The 10,274-nt window shown below is 44.6% G+C and overlaps 1 protein-coding gene across 3 annotated transcripts in view; it reads right to left on the bottom strand.

Annotated features, from left to right (window-relative positions):
* Positions 1 to 1,152: 1,152 nt before the first annotated feature.
* JAML (junction adhesion molecule like) overlaps positions 1,153 to 10,274 on the bottom strand; it is a 33,804-nt gene continuing 24,682 nt past the window's right edge. For all 3 annotated transcript variants that reach the window (XM_082411152.1, XM_082411153.1, XM_082411151.1), the window contains 4 exons: positions 7,044 to 7,182; positions 4,917 to 4,977; positions 3,355 to 3,441; positions 1,153 to 1,660 (listed from right to left, as the gene is read on the bottom strand). In XM_082411152.1, the coding sequence (XP_082267278.1) occupies positions 1,568 to 1,660; positions 3,355 to 3,441; positions 4,917 to 4,977; positions 7,044 to 7,182 (380 nt within the window). In that variant the 3' untranslated portion in view covers positions 1,153 to 1,567. The remainder of the gene's footprint in view (positions 1,661 to 3,354; positions 3,442 to 4,916; positions 4,978 to 7,043; positions 7,183 to 10,274) is intronic.

The raw sequence follows: 10,274 nt of genomic DNA, 5'->3' as shown, positions 1-10,274 counted from the left end.
CAGGACATGGAAACAACCTAAATGTCCATCAACAGAGGAATGGATAAAGAAGATGTGGTACATATATACAATGGTATACTACTCAGCCATAAAATGGAACGAAACTGGGTCACTTGTAGAGACGTGTATGGACCTAGAGACTGTCATACAGGGTGAAGTAAATCATAAAGAGAAAAACAAATATAGTGTATTAATGCATATATGTGGAGTCTAGAAAAATGGTATAGATTAACTTATTTGCAATGCAGAAATAGAGATACAGATGTAGAGAATAAACGTATGGATACCAAGGCGGGAAACGAGGGTGGGATGGATTGGGAGAGTGGGATTGACATATATACACTACTATGTGTAAAATAGATAACTAATGAGAACAGAATGTATAGCACAGGGAGCTCTACACAATGCTCTGTGGTGACCTAAATGGGAAGGAAATCCAGGGAAGAGGGGATATACGTATACACGTGGCTTATTCATTTTGCTGTACAGCAGAAACTAACACAACATTGTAAAGCAACTATACTCCAATTTAAAAAAATGTAGCTCACTTAAGATTGGATCAGAAATCAGAGACCCACAAGAGACCTGCTCTTTATCCAGGCCCTGAATGGCTAAGAGGGAAAAGTGGGATGCAGAGAAGGAGGAAGGCCCTGTGGGAATAAAGACGAGGAGATCCTAGCTGGGCCCAGACTAGAAATAAGAGTTCAGAACCAAAGGATTTTAAAAACTAACCTTATTAAATCTTACAATAGTAACCCAAAGGTAAGGGAGCTTCACATTTCAGACCAAGAGTTAAATCAGTGGCTGTCCTCTTTGGCGACGCATGAGTGTCAATTTTGAAAAAGGCAAGTGCCCCAGCTCCACCCATGAATTCCAAACCAGAACAAATCTGGTGGAGCCCAGCAAAGAACTACCAGCCACTCTGATACCCAGCCAGAATCAAGAAGCACTGCGTTAAATCAAAGAGCTGTATTCATACCCCACTTCCAACCCCATTCACCTCCTCAAAACCTTCCCAGGCCTCAAAACAGTCCCCAATGTGTAAGTCACAGCAGGGCTTTCCTCCAGTCACTTCAATTGTTTCAGGAGTTCCACACCATAGATTCCTCACCAAGACTCCACTTGCCCCTCAGCCAGGGTAGAAATACAGGATGATTTCCACAAACTGCATTTATTTAGGGATAATTGGCCAAAGAAATCATTTGGGTTGGTTTTTATCTCTGTGATTCTTCCCTGTAACCATCCACAAAGAGCACCATCCAAGCAGAGGGTCTGACCTGATGGGATGCTTGAGGCCACTGTGGCAGCTCAGTCAGGGTCCCCAGGGCCAGTGTCCCACTCCAGAGGGACCAAGTCCATGCTCCCCCTAATCAGGGCCTGTTCCTCCAGAGCTGTCCCATTTCTCGGCCAAGCTTCAAGCCCTCCATCTTCAGCCCTTTGCCTAAGCAATGAGGCCGGAGGAGGACTGGGAGGGCAGGGGGTCTGACATAACTGGTATATGGACTCAGGACACAAGGAAAAGAGAGTCTCTACCATGGCCAAGGGCAAAGGGAACTCCCCCTTCTTTTCAAAAGGCTTGCTCTGTTCTTGGCATTCCCCCATCTGACTTTTTGTCAGATGGGCTAGTTGGTGCTGACCTCAGAGAAGACCAAACTGGGTGCTGTGGGGAGAGAGAAACAAAGCACATTTGTCAGAAGCATTTCAATCATAATAGTTACCATTTATTGAGCTCTTTCCATCTGTCTGGCCCATTCTGAATTTCACATGCACTGTCTCATTTGATCCTCACCACCTGAGAGATAGGTTTTATTATTCCCATTAAGGAGTAGGAAACTGAGGTTCAGAGAAGCTAAGTTACCTGCCTAAGATTGAGCTAGCTTCTAAGTCAGGGTAAAGATTTGGACCCTGGTGTGTCCAACTCCAAAGCTTGTGATCTTAACCATTGTGCTATACAGCCTCAGAAAGGGGACACGGCGTGGTGCCCCCTTCATTTAAGTAAATTTAATCAAGAAGCAAAGGTTCTTTTTTACCCTGCTCTCTTTCAGATAACACCTCCCTACCTGAGGTCTCAAACAAGTGGTACGCAGGCCAGAATTCACCCACAGGCTTGTTTAATTTGGTACATAGTGTTTTAAAATAACTTGACAACCCCTGAAGGGCTTTGAGTTTGTGGCCTTGGCCTCGCATCACACTCGCTTTATTGAAACCGTTTCAAGGGGACAGGGGTGCCGTTTTCTGCAAAGTTTAAATCACAAGCACCTGGCAGTGAACATGGGGAAGCTGGCTTCAAAGCTGGCTTTCCCTCCTCCATCATCTCTGCCCCACAGACTATCTGCAAACAGTACCACCCAGGCGGCTGACACACTCAGCAGCAGCCGCTGTGCAGCTGTATCAGCAGGTCTCTAAGGTGAGGTTCTGGCAGTCACTGTAGCATCACATGGCAATAACAGGAGAAGGATGGGTTGGGGGAGGGGAATGACTATATTCAACTTCAGAGGGGAGCTTATGTTTCCCTTGGTGGAGCCAGGCCAGGGCTCTGATCTCACACTCCCCTGACAGAACCTTTCTCTGCTGTAATCATCTGGAAGTCATGTGTCCTTAGCGCTGGTGTGACAGGAACAAACACAAGCCATCATCCTATAAACAGAGGAGGCCAGCCTTCCTGAACCCAGCAGAACACTGCTCCCTCCATGGCTGGGGTGCCTATCATTCGTCTACAAATAGCATCATATCCCTCGCCAGCTCAGTCCTCTTGTCCTTACCCCTACTCACTACACAGCCAGTGTCTTTTCTAGGTGCTGGACTTCCCTGGAGAGTTGAGCAAAGAGAAAGTAGGAATCAGACTCTGTATTATTACATGAAATTCAGCATGCAGCCTTGCTGGCAATTAGATTATGTCAAGGTATAATAAGTCACAGAATTTAAAAATCTAAGAGTTGGAAGGGACATTTTGAAAGGAAGGAAAACAATCCCTTGTGACACGATGCTTGTGCAAGGATCTCACAGCCCCCTCTTTACTATGCTGTGTTAAACCAGTATTGTACTGATGAGGCAGAGATCTTGCCTACCTTCATGAAGGCACTTCCTTTTACCTCTAAGATCAATCCTCTCCAGCCCTAGAGATACTCATAATACTCGAAATTGGGTATAAGGACAAGTTTGATATTACTTTTCTATCCAGCAGAGCTTCAGCTTCTCACCCTTTCCTACTACCTAGAAAAATCTCTGCCCTCAGCAGAGTGGCCTCTCCAGGGAACCTAGCAATGTGCATTCCCCATGAGTTTGCCATATCCTTCCCAGCTCCTTTTCCTGCCTCCAGATACCTGGCTTGGCTGGACCCAGAATATTTCTCACCATGGTCATGTAGGTGGCCTCTGACTTCCCACTTGGTTCTTCTTCATCAATCACCTCTTGCATGGTTATAGAGGAGTAGATGTGTTTCTAGAGGGGAGAAAATCATGTAAATATCCCTAAAACTCAACAAGTCTTACATGCCAGAGAAAAGACTATCTACCACTCTTCAAGGGGACAGGGGTTCTCCAGGGCATCAACCACCAAAATCAGTAGGTCAGAGGGTTACTAAGAGCTAGAGAATTATCATAGGTCATGATAATCTAGTCCTCAGACTTCCTGGAAATTAAGAAAATTAGCTCATCAGCAAAGAACACTATCTTAAGAACCAAGTTCTTTGGTTCAAAAGTCAAACATCTGGGACTTCACTGGCAGTCCAGTGGTTAAGACTCCACGCTCCTAATGCAGGGGGCGTGGGTTCGGTCCCTGGTCAGGGAACTAAGATCCCACGTGCTGCATGGCGTGGCCAAAAAAAAAAGAAATCAAACATGTTTGTTTGGATGGGCATTGAGGTAGCAGCAGAAAATTCTTATCTTGCCAAATTATTTGTACTTTGTGATTATTTCCTCCTAATTAGAGTCATGGCAGGACAGCATTCATCAGCAGCTAATTGTCATCGTCTCTTCCAGAGGGATTATATGCCAGGAACAGCCCTCACTGAACTTCACATCTGTGAGGTCAGAGGTACTTTGTGATTCCCGTTCCTGTCACTATTTGGAGAAGTGATATCATCCATTGACAAAGTCTTGGACTTCTGGAGTCCCCTGCACTATGTTGTGAGAAAATCCTACTCTTGGGTCACAAACAGCCCAAAAGATGGAAAGGCAAATATTATAAGAGGAGTTTTTCAAAGGAAAGAAAGAGAGAGAGAGAGAGAGAGAGAGAGGGAGGGAGGGAAGAAGGAAGGAAGGGGGAAAGAAAGGAGGGAGGGAGGGGGAAGAAGGGAAGGAGGAGGGAAGAAAAGAAAGAACAAAAGGGGAAAAAAAGAGTTCAAGGAAACTAATCCATTTCTCAGTCCCTAGCAGCAATTATTTATCACAAACTAATATGGTAGAAAAAGTTCTTGATCCTCTCTTTCCAAAGGTCCCCGAATATTTAATCTGAACAACTAACTCCTTCACTTAGCTCTGCAATGGATCATAACATCCTTTATATTGATACAGTGCCTCATAGATTACAAAGCACTTGCTTATCATCATGTTATTTGAACCTTACAACGGGGCAAATATGTTTGTCCTTAAACTCATTTTACTGATGAGAAAACTGAGGCTCAGGGAGGTGGCAGAGCTGGGCTTGAACTGGGCCTTTCCCAGGGCCCTCCAAGGATGTACTGGGCTGCTGGACTGGCCCTGTCCGCCCCACGCCACTCACTCTCCCAGGGACTCATTGCAGTGATGGAGATTTCCTGAGCCGCTGCTCTGCGCCAGGCACTGGATGCGCCGAGACATAACGAGGACTGAGACACAGTTCACAGGGGAATGATAATGACACCACCTGGATCCTGGAGCAGTCTCCACCTTGCCCTCACTGAGCACAGCAGCAAAACGGCAGAGTTCTTCTCCTACCTCTGGATTTGCCTTCTTTGTGTTCTCCAGGCTTTTGACCAAGGTCGTGGACGTTACTGAACTGCAAAGGCATGAAAAGCATGTGGAATTACCCAGCCAGCACCGTATATTCAAGGGTGACAACATGAGACCACACAGAGTTTTATGAAGAGAGAGACCCCAGGTTAGGAACTACTCCCAGACACCTACAGCCCACGCTACCCAGCTCCGCTTGAAATCTGAGAGATGCATCTCTTTCACGGAGAGCAGAAAGGCATCTGGAGATAGTTTAGGCTGAACGACAGCTTCAACCTCTCTATTGTCACCCTAACAATTTTCTGTCCATAACAATTTTAAGTGAATTAATAGAGAGGGGCCATGGGATTCGATTTTATCATTCCCGAGGACTAGGGAGATGGAGCTGAACCAGCAGGGAGCAGTAGAAGCTCAGCGAGACACCACTTCAAAGGCTCCCGGCTTCTTTCTTCCAGGGAGGAGGCCAAGCAGAATTATCCCCTCAGACACCCAGGGCTGGGAGCTCTGGCCCCTCCCCTGCCCTTGGCCTTTGATCGCTTGACCATCTGCCTTCTGCATTTGTCACTAAATAGGCTTCCTTTTGTTCCTGTTTTGGCCTAAGGTGGAGCTAAAAAAGAAAAATAACAACAACAACAACCAGGGTTAAAGCTAGAAAGGAATGTATATTTTTTTGTCTGAGAGTAGAAATATTTTAATCGCATTTTCTGATTATAAAGTTGTATGCTCTGATTGTAAAATAACTCAAATAATACAGAAATGTAGACAGTCTGAAGTTGAATTCCAGTAAACCCCCTACCCTCCTAGGACCCACCTTTTCTTTTATCCCAAATAGCACTATTAATATTTTAGAATTATCCTTCCAAACCTCTCTCAATGCAAGTGTAAGTATACTCACACAAAATGTATTTAGTATATATGCTGCTGAAGAGAGAATTACATAATATGCTTTTTTATTAAAATGAGATCATACTATATATTGTATAATACTACTCCTCGGACATCTTTCTGCATCATTACATACAGAGCCATGCGATATTTTATTGAATGGAATACCGATTCATTGAATCATTACCTTTCTGACAGGCACTGAGAATGATTTCAGTTTTTAAATGTAATCTTTGCTACAGCAACCATGTTTATGCACAAGTCTCAGCACATCCGTCTGACTATTTCTTTAGAATAAACTAGTAGACAGACATGGGGGTGCTGCTCTTCATTTTGAGGGAAACTGAGGCCCAGAGCGGGGAAGTGAGCTGACAGGGGAGCCAGGTTGTCTAACTCTCGGTTCAGTGCTGTCCACATGCCCAAAGCAAAGACCTTCAAGTTCAAAACCAAGTCAGAGAGCCCCTGGGGAGTCAAGTGCAAACCTAGCAGGCAGCAGCAGTTTCTGTACAATACACGTCCCATGCGGAAAGGAGTCCCAAAAGTCAGCACTACTCAGTCTTAATGGGGGTTCTTGCCCATTGACACTATTTCAAAAAGAGAGTCAATTTGCCCTAGCAACATAGTTCATCAATAGTTGGATAAACGGAAGGAGATGAACCTGCGAACAGCCAGTGAAACACTAGTGCCCGTGCCAGAGCATCGGTGTATTTCTGAGGTACTGGGAGAATTTCAAGCCTTTAAAAACGCATTTCAACAATAAATAATTTAGGACCTGAGGCCATTCATTCAAAAGTAGCTTCTCATAATTAAAATGTGGTCCTTTAGGTAAAGCCACTGACAACCTTCAAAATCTGAGCTTCTCTACGAAGTGTATACATACTGTGGATAATTCAAAAATCGTTTCTCTCAGGCATTGAATAACACCATTATGGCTCTGGCATAAGATTTATACTCTTAACTGTGCTCTACTTGGACCAACATTTGTAAGTCTTTGTAATCTTTGTAAAATGAGGATGATGTGGGAATGTGCAAGGCCTTTCAGGATAACAGTGAACAAAGGGGGTGGGGTCACTATACGATGACGTCTAACGTGGTAACCACAGATGATTCTGGTTTAAAACACCCCCTTCTGTGAAAATGGCACACTTAGAGCCTTATCACTCTCTTCCACTTCAGGCTAGAGGCATCTCCAGCCCCCCAGCCCAAGAGATGGGAGCAGCCCTGTACCTCTTATTCCCATAGGTCCTCTTCACAATCAATATCAGAACAGGAAGCAGTAGGATCGTGGCACAGATGATCCCCACAATGATCACCAGCTGATTACCGCCCAGGATCTCGGGTCTGAGGGTTCCTGGGGTCACCAATGCTTGGGAAAAGGAGAAAAGTAATGACAGGGCCTCAGTATTCCAGAAAAGAGCTGGGAGCCTCACCAGTTCTAGACCAAGTAGTAACAGCCACGTCAGAAGTGGGAGGAGAAGGTCAGACTCCACTCCATGTTGAAACACTAGGACTCCAACTGTCCCCAGTTAGGGGGATTGAGGACCAAAGTCTGCTGACCCTCCCCTTGCTTACCCTTAAAATGTAGATTAAGGTCGGTGGGAAAAGAGAGTATCACCTCACCTACAGTAGAGTTTCCTTTCACATTAATAATTCTATCTTAAAATGTGGTTTACCAAATGACAGAAATAACAGATGTGTCAGAGCCTGCTCTAGGCTACAACACTCAACCCCATAGTCATGATACAAAGTAAAGCACTTCCACCCTTATGGCACCCTTCACTCATCTCCTCAGTTCACTCTGAACATACACATCAAACACCTCCTGGGTGCCAGATATCACTAGGCACAGAAGATACAAAGACAAATAGTGCATGGTCCCTGCCTTCAAGGAGAGAAACGATGTAAACAGAAAACCACAGACTGCTTATAGATGCTTTGAGAGCAGTCCATATAGAGTACAGAGCAGCATAGAGAAAAGGGTACCCAATTCTATGGGGAGCAGAACCTGAGAATTTGACAGCAAACGTTTTAAAGTTTAAGCTGAGTCTTAAAGGAAACATCAAGGTATTTTTGGCAAACAATATGGGGAAGGATGATAGGGACCTTATACCAAAGGTCTGGAGCTCTTAGGTGCTTTTAGGCGACAGGATGGTGTTTTTAGAAACTAGCAAGAGTTCCATGGGTCTGGTTCAAAGGTTGTGTTTGTCGGTTGTGGTGGGGAATGAGGCTGGATAAATAATAGGATCTAAGTCATGAAGGACCTTGATTATCTCAATGAGGAGTTTGGCTTTTTTTTCGTAGGCAATGGAGAAGACATCGAGAGATTATAAGCAGTTGAGATTTGTGACTGAGAAAGACGACACTCAGAGCTGCATGAAGAATGAGGGGTAGTGACTGAGAATGAAAGCAGAGACTTTTTAGAGGCCTACAGTCCAAGACAGAGATGAGACAGCCAGAATAAGGTGGTGGTGACAGATGGGAAAGAAGGCAGACCCAGTCAGTAGTAGACAGCCATAAAAAGGAACAAAACTGAATTATCTGTAATGAGGTGGATGGACCTAGAGTCTGTCATACAGAGTGAAGTAAGTCAGAAGGAGAAAAGCAAATATGGGTTGCTAATGCACATATATGGAATCTAAAAAAAACGGTATGATGAACCTAGCAGCAGGGCAGAAATAAAGACGCAGACGTAGGGAACAGATTTGAAGACACAGCAGAGGAAGGGGAAGCTGGGATGAAGTGAGGGAGTAGCATCGACATATATACACTACCAAATGTAAAATGGATAGCTAGTGGGAAGCAGCTGCATAGCACAGGGAGATCAGCTCGGTGCTTTGTGACGACCTAGAGGGGTGGGATAGGAAGGGTGGGAGGGAGATGCAAGAGGGAGGGGATATGCGGATATATGTATACACATTGCTGATTCAAGTTGTTGTACAGCAGAAACTAACACAACATTGTAAAGCAATTATACTCCAATAAAGATATTTTTTTTAAAGTCAGTAGTAGAAATGACAGGACCTGTTGACTTGTTAGATTGGGGGTCATGGGAAAGGGAAGAATCAAGTACAACTCCCAGGCATCCAGTTGGATAACTGTGTAGATGGTGGTGGCATTAACTGAGGTTGAAGAGATGGGCTGGGGAGAGGTAAGAGGGGTAGGTTTGGATATGTTGTATTTGAGTATTTGTGGAATATTTGGGTGGAGCTCATATAATACATAGAGATAGATAGATAGATGATAGATAGATAGATAGATAGATAGATAGATAGATAGATAGATAGATAGATAATAGATAGATGATAGATAGATAGATAGATGATAGATAGGCAGACAGATAAAGTTGTATCTAACATAGAATATATTGAATGTATATACAACATGGTGTTCAATACTACTGAGGTAGAGAAGGTCGAGGATGTGCCATTAGAGTACCATCGGTGATCTACGCTAGAGTAGAGGTAGAAGCAGAAACCTGAATGCAGTGTGCTATCAATTAATGGGAGATGAGATAGGAGACACCATGTCCAGCCCTTTAGCAAGCTCTCTGGCTGTGTAAAGAAAGAAATACATAATGTATTGTGGGGAAGGTTGCACAACTCGGAATATATTAAAACCATCAAGGTGTACACTTTAAACGGGTAAATTGTAAGGTATGTGAGTTGTATCTCAATAAAGCTGTTTCAAGAAAAATAAAGATATAGGATGAGAGCTAAAGGAGACAAGGACACAGGTAAGAGGAAGAGTGGAGTGTATGTTTGTGCTGAGTGGTAGAAGCCCTTGGAAAGTACAAGCTTAAAGAGCCATGTTGTGAGGATGTTGAGAAGGAAGAGAGAGCACCACCTGAGCACAGGGGCTCAGATAAGCCCTGGGTGGAAGGGAGCTCAGGATGGCAGGGCAGGGATGAGGATGGGAGCAGATGTAGGTCCGTTTGTGGGTGGGGAGGGCTCCAAATTTGAATGAGCTCCCGCTAATGGCTTCCATTTTCTCTGTGAAGTGGAGCTAAGACTTCTGAGAATGAAGAAAGCCATCTGTCTTGCTTCCCTCTCCAGCTGGGATTCTTTGCTATTGGCAAGAAGGTGCCTCCATAGACTTAAGTCTCTGGCCAGAGGTACTGGAGTGTGTTGCACCCTCACCTCTATCCCTGCCCCCAACCAACCACAGCCAACCCCTGGGGCCCTAGCAAAAGGCAAAGTCCACAGGCCACATCCTGACTGCTAACTGGGTTATGGTTTAACTTTAACTCCTCACTTATCAACCTCTATCAGTCAACACAATTGAGTCTTCACTCTCCTACACACCAGTGGCCTTAATACACAGTGTTTCGCCAGACTACAGAATCTTTGATCAGAAAACCCCTCTATTTTTGGTTCTGGCCCCTTCCTGTTTTCTCTCTGTTCTTTGCTGTCTCTCACCAGCTCGGGATCATCTTCCTTTCCACTACAGAGCATAGAGCAT

The sequence above is a fragment of the Balaenoptera physalus genome (genome assembly GCF_965194825.1).
Source record: "Balaenoptera physalus genome assembly, chromosome: 10".
Classification (NCBI taxonomy): domain Eukaryota; kingdom Metazoa; phylum Chordata; class Mammalia; order Artiodactyla; family Balaenopteridae; genus Balaenoptera; species Balaenoptera physalus.
Note: the sequence above shows the minus strand (reverse complement) of the source record. Positions and strands in the feature narration are given on the sequence as shown.